The 16,230-nt window shown below is 44.0% G+C and overlaps 1 protein-coding gene across 15 annotated transcripts in view; it reads left to right on the top strand.

The window, feature by feature from the left end:
• Nucleotides 1-16,230, top strand: part of RYR2 (ryanodine receptor 2) — a 543,353-nt gene that overhangs the window by 322,496 nt on the left and 204,627 nt on the right. For all 15 annotated transcript variants that reach the window (XR_010381799.1, XM_064487828.1, XM_064487826.1 and 12 more), the window contains 3 exons: nucleotides 144-291; nucleotides 12,147-12,355; nucleotides 14,012-14,186. Coding sequence is in view for 14 of the 15 variants with exons in the window: in XM_064487828.1 (XP_064343898.1) it covers nucleotides 144-291; nucleotides 12,147-12,355; nucleotides 14,012-14,186 (532 nt within the window). In the remaining variant the exon portion in view is untranslated. The remainder of the gene's footprint in view (nucleotides 1-143; nucleotides 292-12,146; nucleotides 12,356-14,011; nucleotides 14,187-16,230) is intronic.

Below are 16,230 nucleotides of genomic sequence, written 5' to 3'. Positions count from 1 at the left end.
CGCCCGCAGCCTGGGAAGACAAGGCAGGGGAAGGCGTGGTGTCCGCCTCAGACACTGCAGCCTGCGAGGTGTGTGGTGGCTGTCTCGTTTCCAGAAGCTGCTGGTGGCACGTTGATGGTCACTCACCTGCTTCCTCCCTGCAGGACGTAAAGAACAGAAGAAACCCGCGCCTCGTTCCCTACGCCCTTCTGGATGACCGAACCAAGAAATCAAACAAGGACAGCCTCCGCGAGGCAGTGCGCACGCTGCTGGGGTACGGCTACAGCCTGGAGGCGCCCGATCAAGACCACGGTACTGTCCTCTCCCCGTCCGTCCTCTCCCTGTCCGTCCTTGCTGCAGTGTCACGGTGGGGGCTTTGCAGCCAAGCGTGGGAATGAAAGGGGGAGCCCTGCAGTCTCAGTGTGTAGCTGCGGCCAAAACTTTGGAGCACTCTTCCTGAAGGACCCTTGAAGGGCTAGGTCATCCCTCAGCAGAGTGGCTCAGGGCCGCACGGATGGAGGGGAGGAGATGGGTTTACCTTCCCAAAGAGTCTGCGCGAACAGTAGCTCTGAGATCCTGTTCTTGCCCCACCCCACCAGCTCTCCTAAGAAGAGCTCGTCCGAGGTGTTTATGGGTGTACACCTGTAGTGGGAGCTAGGGTTTCCCAAACCTTCATTACTTATACTCTAAAGCATAAGCCATATTAATTAATTAATTAGTGCAATATTTTGCTTTAAGGGGAACACTGTAGAAAGGCACTTAAGAAATATGTGTTGAATAAATGAATTTTAAAAGGTTCTATAAAGAATACATTTCCTTTAAGATAATACCTTTTAAGAATATGGTTTAAGATGTCAACTCCTTAATCCTTTGCTCCTGCAGTTTGAGTTGGTCTTAATATCCATGTTTTAAAGTTGGCAAAAATGACGAGTTCTGTGTGTTTCATTATAGTACCTGTATTTTTGGATAGAAAGTTTCTAAAATCTGTGCCAAGTATTCTCTTATGACTGATATTTTCAGTGTAGTATATGTGCCTAAGTGTTCAACCTTAAATAGTAATAGGTAATGTTTACATAGTGCTCGTCATGCGTAACAGGTGTTTATGAGACCTTTACAATTATTTAATCCTCACGGTAAGTCTATGAGGATGCTCTGTGTGCTGTGCTCATTTTACAGATAAGGCAACTGAGATCCAGAGGCTTCTGTGTCTTTCCATCTAGTAAATGGGAGAGGCAGATCCCAAGCCCAGATTTCAGTCCTTTGAGTTGAGTCACTAGGTAGGTAGCATCTTGACAGCTCTTAGTAGGTACTGAATCCTTCTATTTGCTGCAAGTAAAATTAGCTATCTACCTGATAACAGTAATATTCATAATCATAATATAACTTCTTGCTTAACTTGAGGTCAGCTTTATAGCTACAAATATTTGGTAGACTTGTATTATGAAGCAGATGTTGCTAGGTATACAAGATCCGGAAAAGGCCCCTGTCTTAAAGGATGTGTGGTCCACACGACCTCTGGGATGGGAGCAAGTGATGAAAGCCTTCTAAGCCAAGACCTGACAGCTGGGAAGAGTTCTGCAACTGTCTGGTGTAGATTAAGCCCTCGACACTAATTGCTCTTTTTCAGATATTTTTAATTTGAGGTGTGATTTACATATAATTGGCAAATTTTGACAGTTGTATACATGAGGCACCACCACCCAAAGCTACACATGGAACATTTTCTTCATCACAGGCTTCCTCTGCCCCCAGAGTAACCACTTTCTAACTTCTATCATCACAGATCAGTTCTCATGCTCTTCTTATACTAGGCACAAAGGAAATCACTGTAAAATATTTTATCTTTTTTTTTTAACATTTTTTTATTGAGTAATAGTCATTTTACAATGTTGTGTCAAATTCCAGTGAGGAGCACAATTTTTCAGTTATACATGAACATACATATATTCGTTGTCACATTTTTTTTCGCTGTGAGCAACCACAAGATCTTGTATATATTTGCCTGTGCTATACAGTATAATCTTGTATATCTATTCTACATTTTAAAATCCCAGTCTGTCCCTTCCCACCTCCCACCCCCTTGGCAACCACAAGTTTGTATTCTATGCCTATGAGTCTGTTTCTGTTTTGTATTTATGTTTTTTCTTTTTTTTTTTTTTTAGATTCCACATATGAGTGATCTCATATGGTATTTTTCTTTCTCTTTCTGGCTTACTTCACTTAGAATGACATTCTCCAGGAACATCCATGTTGCTGCAAATGGCATTATGTTGTCAGTTTTTGTAGCTGAATAGTATTCCATTGTATAAACATAACATTTCATCTTTATCCAGTCATCTGTTGATGGACATTTAGGCTGTTTCCATGTCTTGGCTATAGTAAATAGTGTTGCTATGAACATTGGGGTGCAGGTGTCATTTTGAAGTAGGGTTCCTTCTGGATATAAGCCCAGGAGCGGGATTCCTGGGTCATATAGTAAGTCTATTCCTAGTCTTTTGAGGAATCTCCATACTGTTTTCCACAATGGCTTTCTTTGCTTCCCTCTCCCACTCTTAATGATTTAGATGTCTTCTTTTACAATTTTGTGCTTATTCTATTTGGAATTCATGGTAGTTATCACCTTTCCAGTTATGAGTTTCTCATTTCTGTAGCATACTGCTGCTTTTTTGTTTAGAGTAGACCTGTCAATATTTCTTTTAGCATGGGTTTAGTGTTGCTAAACTCTTTTAGTTTTTGCTTGTCTGTGAAGTTCTTTATCTCTTCTTCTATTCTAAAGGATAGCCTTGTTGAATAGAGTATCCTAGGCTGCATCTTTTTTTCATTCAGGACTTTGAATGTATCTTGCCACTCCCTTCTGGCCTGTAGTGTTTGTGTAGAGAAATCAGCTGAGAGCCTTGTGGGGGTTCCCTTGTAACTCACTCTTTGTTTTTTTCTTGCTGCCTTTAGGATCATTTCTTTATCCTTGACTCTGGCCATCTTGATTAGGATATGTCTTGTTGTGGGTCTGTTTGGGTTCTTCCTGTCTGGGACCCTCTGAGCCCCCTGTACTTGGATATCTGATTCCTTCTTTAGGTTTGGGAAGTTTTCAGTCATGATTTCTTCCAATACCTTTTCAATCCCCTTTGTTCTTTCTTCCTCTTCTAGAATCCCTATTATGCGTAGATTGACACACTTTATGTTCTCCTATAGGTCCCTTATATTGTTTTCATTGGTTTTTATTTGTTTTTCTCTCAGCTGTTCTGATTGGGTGTTTTCTGTTGTCCTGTCTTCTAGGTCACTTATTCGTTCCTCTGCATTATGTAGCCTGCTTTGTACAGCCTTTAGGTCAGCTCTCATCTCAGCAAATGAGTTTGCTAATTCTACTTGATTCTTCTTTATAGCTTCTATTTCTTTTTTGACATATTTTATATTTCTAAACACTATCTGTTTTAGTTCCTTCAGTACTTTGATCAGTCCTTTTTTGAAATCTTGATCTAGTAGGCCATCAATGTATATTTCATTGATCTTGACTTCAGGGGATTTCTCTTAATCTTTTAATTGGGAGTGGTTCTTCTGCTTCTTCATATTGCTCATATCTCTCTGGCCCTGTGGCTTAAGGAGTATCAGTTATCTATTGTGTTTATTTATTTATCTATCTAAAGCCTATGCAGGAGTAAAACCTGGGTGGGCAGGTCACTCCCCTTCCCGATGCCGCAGTCAGATGCTGCACTCTGGCGAGGCAGGTGGGCGGTTCACGCCCCTTCCCAGCACCGTAGTCAGGTGCTGCATTCCTGCCAGGAAGGTGGGTGGCCACTCGCCCTCTCCCAGCGCCGGTCGCTCTGCTGCTCTGTGCAGCTGCCCGCTCTGCCTCAGGTCAGCACTTCGTAGGCAGGCTTGGGGAAGACCGTGGAACAGCCCTGCCCCTGCTCTGTGCCAAATCTTGCTCCTTGTTTGTCTTGGCAGCTCGAGTTCTCTGAGGGACCAGGGCAGAAAGATCCTATTGCCTCGGGCTGTAAACAAGTCTCAGTCCTACCCAGGAGGTTGCAGAGCCCCTGGGTGCGGATTCAGGGCTCGGCCCCACCCCTGCCAGGGTGCTGCGCACAGGAGGACATGGCGGCTGTGGCTGCGCCCAGCCTCTCTTCTCACGAGAAGCGCCAGTAATGGTGCCGTGGGTCTGAGGAGACAAAGGCTACGGTACCCCTCCCCCCAGGGCACACTGGCCATGTTGCTTTGCTTTTTTTGCAATTTATGGGGGACCGAGATGGTTCTGCTCAGTATCCCCTCTCAGCCACGGCGCGCAGCCCCCTGCAGTCCCCCTGGGGCTGCCTCAGTGCAGCCGCCCCAGTCCTCTGCCCGGCTTGGGTGGCCTGTACCGGCCCCCAGCTGCCGTCCTGCGTCTTGGGCTGGGAGTCGCGGGGATCCTCTGTGCCTGTTTAACTTAGTTCTGTCGGTCAAGTGGTGCTCCAGGCATATCCGAGCCTCAGAGGCTCCCTCTCCGTCCCGTTGGCCTCTCCGTTGGAGGGGCGAGACCCAGCAAATGAGCGCCTGTTCTCCTTTGCCGCTCCCTCCCCGCGGGACTGGTCCTGCACTGTTTTGCTTTTTCTTCTTTCTTTTTTCCTTTTCTCCTACCAGATTTTTAGCGTCTTTGTCTTTCGAAGAGGACGATGTTCTGTTGGAGTTCGGCAGGTGCTCTGGTTGGCTGAGTGGGTCCGTAGATGTGAGTTTTGATGTATTTATGGGAGAGGGTGAGCTATAAGCGTCCTTCTACTCTGCCATCTTGCTTCTGTCAAAATATTTTATCTTTTAATCGAACTTCTTTTGCTCGACATACTGTTTTTGTGATTGTCCATGTTTTTGTATGAATCATGAGATTACTTGCTGAGTACCACTGCATTCTACAAATAAACCACAATTTTTTCTTATCGATTCTCTTGTTGATAGAGATTTGGGTTGTTTCCAGTTTTTGTTGAATAAGACTGCTATGAACATTTGTAGACAAGTCTTTGTGCAGACTTACACTTTTATTTCTTTTAGGGTAAATAGGAACAAAATTGCTGAATCACAGGACAGATTTATGCTTCACTTTACAAGAAACTTCCAAATAGTTCTGCAGATTTACTCCCACAACCAATATATGAGGGTACCAGTTGCTCCCACATCCTGGCCAAGAATTGATCATGACTCTGATTTTAGCTCTTCTGGTAGATGTGAAATGGTATCTTATTGTAGTTTTAATTTGTGTTTTCCTTATTAATAATAATATTGGCATCCTTTCTTGTACTCATTGACCATCAGCGTATCTTTTTTTTATGTAGTGTTCACATCTTTTTTCCATTAAAAAACTGGATTGTTTTGTCTTTTATTGAATTGTGAATATGTATGTGTGTGTGTGTGTGTGTGTATGTTTGTATGTATATGTGTATATGTATATATATGTTTTTCTGTGTATATATATGTTTTCCGTGTGTATAGTTTGTAAGAACTATTTTGGATATTGGAAATATTTCCTCCCAATTTGTGGATTGCTTTTTCATTTTCTTAATGAGATCTTCCAGAGAGCAAATGTTCTTAATGTTGATGAAGTCCATTTCCAATTTTTTTCCCTCTAAGGCTATATGTTTTATGTCCTATGAAATCTTTGTCTTTGTAAAAACAAGTATTTTCTCATGTGTTTTCTTTTAGAAGTTTTATTATTTTAGCTTTTTTGTTTAGGTCTGTGATCTAATTTCAGTTAATTTTTGTTTGTAATGTGGGGTTAAAGTCAGTTTTCCCAGCACCATTTGTTGCAGCAGTTACCTTTTCCTCGTTAGTTATCTTGGCACCTTTGTCGAATATCTGTTGGCCGCTCTGAGCCGTTGATCTGTGCGTCTGTCCTTGGTGTCTATTGTTGTTGTTGCTTATCTGTTCAGTGACTCTTCTTCACAAGTTCTGTAGAGTTTGTTTTGTGGGGTGTGGTTGCTGAAGCCTCTGTTTCATCTGCTTAGTGGTCAGTTATTAGACAGAGACTTCCTTAAGTGCCCAGGACTTGTAAGTCTCCCAGTCTCTGCTGAGGGAGGGACTTTGTGTGCATGCTGGGACGTGCCTTTGGCCTACAAGCAGGCAGTCCCCACCTCAGCCTTCACCTACAGCTTTGCAGGGCCTCCCGGTCTTCTGGAGGTGAGGACTTGGGCCCTTCTCAGGCCTTCTCAGCACACACAGCCCTGGGGGTGAGCATGGCTTCCCCAGTCACCGGGATTATACTGTAACTTGTCACAGCCTGCTGTGGACACCTCACTCCCTAGCTTTTCTTTTCAAATAGTTTGGACAGATTGTTGTTTGCCTCAACTGTTATTGTCACCTCAGGCAGCTGCAGTGTTAAAAAAAAATTGCCTGTGATTTTTTTTTCGACAAGTGTCCCTGGGAAAAAGTGTGTTTGCACTGAGCAAGCTCTGAGTCAGGTCAAATAAGGATAAGTGTTGCAAGTGGGATTTTCCAAGGAACTGCCAAAAAGGTGCGATAACACCAGTTTCCTGTGAATGGGGCTTTGAGGAGCTCCAGCGCTGCTCTGTCCCCTCAGAGGCTTCTAGTTTACTGATTTTCATTTTAAAGGACTATTGTTTTTCAATGTACCATTCATCTAGGAAGAAGGGACTAGCCCTCAGTCAAGTTAAAACACCACTCATCTTGCTGTCCTTGCAAATATTCAGCCATTTTTATTGAATAAACACTCCCCAGATTATTGCCAGTATTTGATTAATTTTCAGAGCGCCAAGAAAGTTGGTTTTGACAAATAAGTTTTTTCACTGTTCTCATTTTATGGAGAAGAGCAGTTTTGGAGGTCCTTACTCTGCCATTCCTTCTGATGTCACTCAGAGATAAAGATCAGAAATAGAACAGGCCGCAAAGAGATAAGAAGATTGCAGGGAAACATTGATGGTCCAGCTGAGGTTGGAGACCGCGAGCTGGTAACAGTGCCAGTCTGCCTGGGCGTGTGTTCTTCTGCAGGCTCAGCAGGGCGAGGATAGATGCTGAGAATGAAGACGGTAGAATCAGCCGAAGATGAGGGTTAGCAGAGCAAGTAAAGTAGCGAGTCATAGGCAGGAAGGTCCCGAGAGCTGCATAGATGAGGAATGAGGCCGCAGAGCAGGAGAGTGTGTTTTAATAGGAAGTGAGAAAACTGGGAAGAAAAAATGTGATCAGAGGATGGCGTGGTTTCTGCACGTTAAGGGTTTAGAGGCAGAACCAGTGACAGTTGATTGTCAAGGTTCCTTCTTACTGAAGTTATGTGAGTAATGAGCGGTGAGGCTCGTGTGGAATACTCCACAGTGGAGGCCGAGATCTGGTTTTTGTTCAGCAGTGTGTCCTGGACTCCAACAGCGTGCCTTCCTCCTAGTAGGGATTAAACTGATCTTTATGGAAAACACGTAAGAAAGCTTCATTTTCCATTTGCAGGCATCAGTAAGGGGAGACGTGGCATCTGAGCTCGCTGTTGAAGGAATCAAAGTATCAGCAAGTAGAGATCAGTGGGAGGAAGGGCACTGCTGCCGGGGGAGGTGTGCATCTGACGTAGTTAGGTGTTTCTGGAAAGGGTTGAGGGAAAACTGATAACCTAGGTAGGATAAATTACAGAGTGTACGTGGAGAGAGAACAGTAAGAGACGGCAGTAGAAAGACTAGGATAAAACATGGAGTACCTTGAAAACCCAGCTGAGAAGTGTAGTGACTCTGTATGAGGAGCTGCAGCCCGGTGTGTGGCGGGCGTTTACGGCCCAGTGTGACTGTGCTGCAGCGGGCTGGGGCTAGCAGGGGAGCACGTGCAGTGGGGAGGCCTGTCGGGGGGCTGCGGGGAGATTGTGATCTTCAGAGCCAGGACGGTGAGGATGGAAATTAAAAGATAGATGTCAGAAATTTTATGGAATAAAGTGAAATGTGTCTGTTGATCCCGAAGGTAAGATTTAAAACATCAATTCTTTTAACTGGGTGTACTGCTCTTGCTGACATTAAAAAAGTTGAGGGTATAAAATCTTGGACAAAATTGAGGGTAACCTTATGGAATTAATCAGAGTTATAATTTATTTTTTGTTAGCAGAATGCTGCTTATGTATTCTAGAATGAATATGAACTCAGTATTTAAATTATACTACCTTTGTAGTATTATTTGAAATAATATTTTAAAACATTTGAAAAAGTCATTTATTCATTACAAGATTTTATTAAGATTTGGATTGCTTACTTAGAAATACCAGATTAAAGGGATGACTAGTTAATAGCAAATATTTTTAAAATTATTATGTAAATATACCTAAAGGATTCTAGATAGGTGTAAAATTTTCAAGAGTCTAGCCCTCCTTCCTTCATAGTTTTAGTAAAACGTACAATTTTCATACATAATTAGACCTTGACTGCCCTCTAGTGGTAAGTGTCTTTTAAATGCATGATTTGGAGCACAGTGTGTAGGAATTTTAGGTCTTGTTTGAGTAGTTGTTGGTGTTTGCCCTCTCAGTGCTAGGGTCTGTGGAGTAGTAGGAACACAGGGTGTTTTCAGACCTTGCCTTTAATCCTAAATGCTTTGTTAAAGGCATAAGTCCAGAATTTCATCTTTGAGTAACCTTGATAAAGTGCACTGGGAATGTATGTTTATTTTTTAGAATGTCGATTGCTATTTTATTCATTATAACAATATGAAAGGTCACTTATGTAGCATACTTACATTAGCTGGAATTGCCCACCAAACACGTATGAATGTGGAGTGGTTAAAAATCAAGCAAAGCGTAAGAATTACACGTTTGGGGGAGAGTTCTCTGCCCTTGACCGTGGTGCTGCCGGTTGGCGGTTTGCCTGTTCTCCTGTGTCCCGGGCTCAGAAGAGTGTTTGTTCCTAGATCCAATTCGGCAGGTGTTTACAGGGCGCCTACTTTGTGTTCAGCTGTGTGGTGCTGTAGGGTATGCAACAGAAATTTGTTACAGATGGCCTGGGCCTTTTCCATTCAGTATTTGTATTTTATCAAGAACAGAGTTGCTTCTTTAAACCATGGCTGCAAGCTACCCTACACTAATGCAGGAAGTACAGACGATAAGCTAGGAGCCAAAGGACATTCGGAGGAAGGTCCGCGGAGGGTACGAGCCTTTGTGTGCTGATAGCTGAGAACAGCATGTTCGTCTCGAGTTTAGGGTGGTGCCAGCCATGAGCGTAGGGCTGGTGCAGCATTTACGACCCAGCCGGCCTCTCCTGGGCGTGTATCTGAAAGAAGCATAAGTGCTGATTCAGAAAGATACGTGCACCCCAGTGTTCACAGCAGCGTTATTTACAATAGTCAAGATATGGAAGTAACCTAACTGTCCATCGACAGAGGACTGGATAAAGAAGTTGTGGTGTATTTATACAATGGAACACTGCTCAGCCAGAAAAAGAATGAAATCATGCCATTTTCAGCAACATGGGTGGGTTTGGAGGGTGTTATGCTAAGTGAAATGAGTCAGACAGAGAAAGACAAATAGTGTATGGTATCATTTATATGTGGAATCTAAAAAATACAACAAACTAGTGAATATAACAGAAAAGAAGAAGCAGACTCACAGATACAGAGAACAAATTAGTGGCTCCCAGTGGGGAGAGGGGCAATATGCAGGGTAGGGATTAAGAACACAAATCTATGCGTGTGAAATGAGCTGCAAGGATCTGTTGCACAGCGCAGAGAATACAGCCCACATTCTGTAATAGCTGTGCATGCGGCAGAACCTTTAAGAGCTGTGAATCACTTTATCGTACACCTGTAACATGCGTAATACTGTACTTCAATTAAAACAAAGAATAGTGCAGCAGCTTAAGATCAGGAGAAAATGCCAGGATCAAGAAATTCTTCCTCATTACCTCTTGTTGCCCCACAATTTCTATATAGTCCCCTATTTTTATTACCTCTATTAGTAGAGAAAACTAGTGGTACGTCTTAATGCCAAAAGAAATTGGGGGTGGGCTGTGGGCTTTTAAGGAAGTTATGAAGTGGTTATATTTTTATATACTAAATTGCCTTCCAACATATCTGATTTAAGCTAATATTAAAATTCGTTTGCATTTCTTGAGTCCACTGTGCATGTTTGTGGAGTCTGATGTCCTGGAAACATAAAACGGGAAAAGGGACCTGTGAGTTTTTCAGTAGTTTAGTTTTCTAAAAAACTGAATGTTATGTACTTAGGAAACTGGGAGTTGAATCTGTCAGTGCCTACTAGAATATAAGTATAATTTCATTTGAAAATGTTGATATAACTAAAAATAAGGACAAATATGTGAGAGCATTTTGTTCTCCTGAAAAGTAACCTCTCAATGTTTGTGTAGTTAATAGCTCATATGCTATACCTCTTAGATTAATTTAGAGAACATTACAACAATGATTTAAGGGAGCAGTGGATCAGTGTGCTGTTTTTTGAGGAAATACTAACTCTGGAAATGTGGCTTTTCCTTTTTTTTTTTTTTCTTTTTAGTATTGCAGCACTTAGAACTGTTTTCTTAAAACTTAGCTCTTTTTCCTCAAAAAAGTAGTTTATTATCCTGTCTTTTAAAAGACATTCAGTTATTACATAAGAGACATGAGAAATTTTTACTCTTCACTATAGAAATGTTTTTCTCATTCAAGCCCTTTTCCCAACTTAATTGCATCAACAGCAAAATTTTTATCTTCAGAGAATTTTGTACATGCTGTATACTACATACAGTAGTAAAAATATGTCACTTAAAAACTGTATTAATGCATTTATTTTTCAGTAAAAGGTGTGAATGTATTGCATGACATGAGTGTGTGAAATTTGAGGCCGTCACTGCTGGACACTGGAAATTGGCTTGGAGCAGACTGGGTGGTTAGGCGTGGGCATATGTGTGTATGGGGAAAGGTGGAAATACAGTGTTGCTTGTTCAGAAACTTAGCCCAGCTTAGGAAAGGTTCATCAGCAGGTGCAGGTCATCTACATGCCCTGTCATCACGGCAGACATCACCAAAGAGCAGTAACACGTCATTTCAGTAGATCAGCTCCTGTTGTGTGCTAGGACCTCTCGGTCCATCTTTCTTTACTTCAATCTAGTCTTAGCTTGTTAAAGATGATCTAACTGTGTGTTTATTGGCAACCTTGAGAGCTTATCTTGATCATTTTTATTTATCTGGTCACATCAACCCAGTGGTTAAGCTTTTATTAAACCTTTATTAGTTATAAGGTCTTTCCTAACTCTTGAGAACAGATGAGAACTAATATTTACCCAGTACCGACTGACTCTGGGCCAGCCCCTGGAGGCAGGGGGCAAGAGCACAGGCTGCAGCAGTTGGCAGCTCCCCAGCTCTGCCGTTTGTTAGCTGTGCGACTTCGGTCGAGTCACTTATATTTCCTCCTCTGCGTCTAAACCCCGCTCTTAACTGAGGTGACCGTACCCTCTGTTACCCGTTCAGTGGACCCTCGCCCCAACACTGTGACTTCCTAGGGGGTTGCCTGCTCCAGGCCATCCTGGCCCCAGGGCCCCTGGCCTGAGGTCCTGCACTCTGGGCTCACTCCTCTCCCGTGTGTCTCATCTCCTGCAGATATCTTTTCCCCTCTGCTCTGCGCTGATCTTGATGCGGGACGTGACCCTTTCATTTTCCCTCACATCTCTTAAGCACAGCATTTGTGTGTACAGCACATTACAGTGAAGGTGCGGGTAGTTGACGAGTTACGCCCTTAGCAGTCTGCCTGGGGACTGTAGCAGTGGTTCCCTGCTCTGCTGACCTGCAGCTGTCTCCTGCGGTGACCTCCCTCCTCACTTCCTGGCCGTTTCTTCCCTCTTCTCTCCCACCCAAAAATGTCTGTTCATTTCTTATACAGAGCATTTAAACCTCTTTTATTGGCTTCTTCCCATCCATGCCTTCAAATTCATCTCATCTTCCACTACCAAACCACCAAGTGGTTGGAAGGCTTTCTTCTACAGAAAAAAACAAACCCCAGATTGTACATTACTTGCCTTTACAGTGTTAGTGAAAACCCAGCGTCTCCAAAGGAAGCCCTAGTACTTTGCAGTCTGGTTCCGTCTGATGGTGGCTGATCACATACATGAAAACACTTTGTAAGATGTGAGCCAGGATAAGAGTCAAAGGTCATTACCCTCCTCCCCATAGGTTTAATTGCTTAAGTCATGGGTGTCTGCCCCCGTCTTTCACCTTCCCGAAGCCCTCACCCCAATCCCTCTTGTTCACAGCCGCCAGGGCAGAGGTGTGCAGTGGCACCGGGGAGCGGTTCCGGATCTTCCGGGCCGAGAAAACTTATGCCGTGAGGGCCGGAAGGTGGTATTTCGAGTTCGAGGCTGTCACTGCTGGAGACATGCGAGTGGGCTGGAGCCGGCCAGGCTGCCAGCCCGATCAGGAGCTGGGCTCGGATGAACATGCCTTTGCTTTCGATGGCTTCAAGGTGAGTGCAGACCCCAGGGTGTGGGCCCGGACTTTGTGGGCTGCTGTGCACTGGGTGTCCACACTGCCCTGGCTGTGCCTTGTGTGGTCCGGTAATGCGAAGACCTCCCTGAGCACGAACTGGAGAAAGTAGCTCCTCGGAAAACTTCTGTCCTTGAAGTCTCAAAACATTTTCCTTCACCCTGGGAATACAGCGAAACTCAGGGAGTAGAACGTGGATTCTCTGTCATATCAAAGAGCTGAATCATCCTTGTCTACCGAAAGTGTTAAAAATCCATGTACTGATTAAAAACACATTCACTTTGACACAGCAGTTCCACAGAAGGAATTCACCCTCCAGCAAGAATTAGTGATAGGTATAAACATTCAGTAGCCACAAGAATGCTCTTTACTGTTTGTAATCACCAGGAGGTTTCTTTTTCAACATTATTAGTCATTTTTATTTCTTAAGTTTGGTGGAAGCTGGTCAGGTGCTGCTTTTCTTGTTTATTTGTGCATTCTATAAATATTTAATGATTATTTTATCTGTAAAATATTTTAAAATTTAAAATACAAAATATTTATATATGAACATAGCCACAATAGAATAATACTAGTCATTTTTGGTTGATGAAATTCTTGGCATTTTATTCTTTTCTTTTATTTTTATTTGCTAATTTTCTTTGGCGAATTTGTATTCCTTTTGAGAAATACAAGTTTTTCTAATTAAAAAAGGAAAATTAGAATAAAAAAAGCAATCATGAAGATTTGCTATTAACGTACGTATGTGGGAAAGCATTTCTAGGCTAGAAATTAGTATTGTGTCTTCTAGGACAACTGACCCACTTTGTTCTGAAACGTTACATTTCCTGAATCTTGTTTTTTTAATTTGGATGGAAAAATTTTGATACCTAATTTAGCTAAATAAATTTTTTTAAAGTAGGATGTGCTATGCTTTAGAAGAGTCCTATCGTTTCACTTTGGTGACTGTATCCTGTTACATATCAGTTCACAATGAAGGTGATGCTTAAGGGGACAATTAAAAGATTTTTCTGACAAAATAATATAACTAATTTTGTGTCTGTAGAATATACTTATAGATTCAAAAGTCACATTTATGAAAACTGTTCCAAATATACTGATGAAATTTCACCTACGTATATAAAACAATGTGGCCATATGTATTCAGTTTTTGGCTGCTTATTTCAGTAAATATCTTAAAAATATTTTTAAGTTTGATTTAAACCTTTTTTGTTTTTAGCATGTACTGAAGTGCTTCTAGAATTCTGTTTGGCTGAAGTGTCGGTGTCTTTGGTTCCCAGGAATGGAATTTTATTTTGAAACAGATGAAAATTAGAGTGTCATTTTCGATGATAAACTCCCAGCTTGATTCTCTGCCCATGATTCCCTGTATTTTGGGGAGTAGAGAAAAACAACCCGTGTCCTGGGAAGCGTTCCCTGTGGTGAAGCAGATACATTTCTAGAGACATAGTTTTCGTTGTAATGGAAAGTATGTGGGATTAGAGTTTTTGAATAGTGGACGCTGAAGATCACGGGGTATACTGGGTTTTGTTGAGACGCAGTGCGTGACACCGTGTAGACGCTAGGGGTGCAGAGCCCAGGCGGGCGGTGTGCGGCGGGCCCCCCGCCCGCACGGTGACCCGAGCCCTCTCCCCAGGCCCAGCGCTGGCACCAGGGCAGCGAGCACTACGGGCGGCCCTGGCAGGCGGGCGACGTGGTGGGCTGCATGGCCGACGTGACCGAGCGCACCATGGTGTTCACGCTCAACGGCGAGGTCCTGCTCGACGACTCGGGCTCCGAGCTGGCCTTCAAGGACTTCGACGTCGGCGACGGTGAGTGTGCGGCCTCGCGCGGCCTCCCGGGGCGCCCAGCCGCGCTGCTCCTCGCAGGCTGCGGCGAGAGGGCGGGGACGGCGGTGTGAACCGCGGGCCTGCGGCTCGGCTCGTGGAGCCGGCGCTCTCCAGGCGGCCGCGGCCCGGACGCCGTCCCCACCGCGTAGCTGGCAGTTCCGTAAAGCAGAAGGGGCTTTTCAAGTGCGAATCAGGAAAGAAATGGCAGGTAAAGGGAGAGTTTTCCTCAAGTGTTAAGTTCTCCCTTAGAACCGCCCTGTTTAATCAGCTGCTGATAGCTTCTTTCGGCTCGTGCGTTTCAAAAAAAATAGTGGGACCACCGACGGCGCGCCAGGCCCTCTGCTGGGAGCCGAGACGACAGAGACGGTGAAGGACGTCCCTCTTCGCGCAGACTCGAGGGCACCAGGGGCGGGCAGCGCCCGGGGGGTTTCTGTTGAGTGCGCGGGCTCTGGGGTGAAGAAGCGCGGGCAGCGCTGCGGAGGCGCGGCGCGGGGAGAGGCCCCTCTGCCGGCGGGCGGGCCCGGACCTCGGGCAGCGCTGTGCGGGGAGGACCAGCGCCTTCTGGGAAGCGGGGGGCAAGGCCGCTGCTCGTGCTTCAGAGCGCTGCTGCCCCAGGCTGGCCCCTGGCCCCCGGGGTTATTTGAAGCTACATTAATGTAAGTGAAATAAAGGTAAAAACTGAGTTTCCAGTGGTGGGAACTTAGGTTTCAGGTGCTCAGCACTGACCTCTAGCCAGCGGCGCCCTGCCGCACAGCAGAGCTCCAGAGCGCTTACACCATGTCGGGAGGTTCTGTTGGGTAGTGTTACCCAGAGCACGTAAACAAGATGATGTTTAACAAAATACTGTATAAATGCTTCATTTCAAACTGAGCTAGCACTTTTTCTTCAAGATGGCTTCGAATATATCCTGTTACTTGAATATATGTGCATGTATAGTCTTGGATTTTAAGATCTGCCTCAGTTGGTACTTTTAAAATTATGTAAACTTGTCACCAGTCCTCAGAAAGTTAGCCAGCTCATTATTTGCATTAAGTTCTCTAGTTATTCATTCAGAAAGCTTTCAAGCAGGTATGACCGTCATTTCTCAGACATAGATTTGTGAAAACAATAGGAGCTTTGCATTTTTACAACTTAATTTCTGTTTTGCAGTCCTGCGTCTCAGGTGGTGGGTGAAACCGGCACTCTAACCCCCCCCCCCCATCCCTACCTCCGCTCCTCGGGTGTTGCTCTTACGAGGGCCTGTGTATCATGGGGGAGTTGGGAGAGGGGCTTTATCTGTGTTCTCTGTCTACACTGTCTCAGGCCCTACAGATAGGGCCTGAGAGTCTGTTTTTTTTAGTTGGTTGTTATTTTTAAATGCTGGCATATTATGCCTTTCTTCTTACGAAGTTAAATTCTTAAAATGCCGATGTGAGTTGTGTTTGTTTAGTTTATGCCACATGGATTCACAGAATGATGTTAGAACTGTACACAGTGTGGAACGCCCAGTCGTGCTGTTTAAGCAATGACAGATGCCAACGCTGCAGCGTTGTTGCAGACACCAGTTGCCACTGCGGTGACAAGATGGGCTCTGACGTGGGTCTGAGGGGCACAGTCATAGAAACAACTTTGTTTTCCGACTCTACATTTCACATCATTTTTAAAATTTAAAAAATGACTTGAAACTTATACTCTGTTGTAAAGTTAATACAGCATCCTCACAAATTGTCTGAAAATGTTGTGGTCCATATTGTTGGACTGCGGTTGGAGATGTTGGGAAGTATCCTTTTGGTCTCTAAGGCAGGTTAAAAACTTTATTTAGCTGTAGTCGTTAACTCTTCACTTTGTAGGGGTTAGTCAGAATTCTAGGTTTTCTTCCATAAAAAGGACCGCAGAGTTTACGCGGGCCTGGGACTTCCAGATGCTTTCTGGGCATGGAATTTTCCCATTCCCTCCCAAGTATCTTTACACGGCTTCTTAAAAAATTCAGTGGAGCTGCTCTGGGTGTAACAACAGTGGAAGGCCCTGAGACAAGCTCCCTAACTTA

This window comes from Camelus dromedarius, chromosome 8 (assembly GCF_036321535.1).
Source record: "Camelus dromedarius isolate mCamDro1 chromosome 8, mCamDro1.pat, whole genome shotgun sequence".
NCBI classification, from domain to species: Eukaryota; Metazoa; Chordata; class Mammalia; order Artiodactyla; family Camelidae; genus Camelus; species Camelus dromedarius.
Note: the sequence above shows the minus strand (reverse complement) of the source record. Positions and strands in the feature narration are given on the sequence as shown.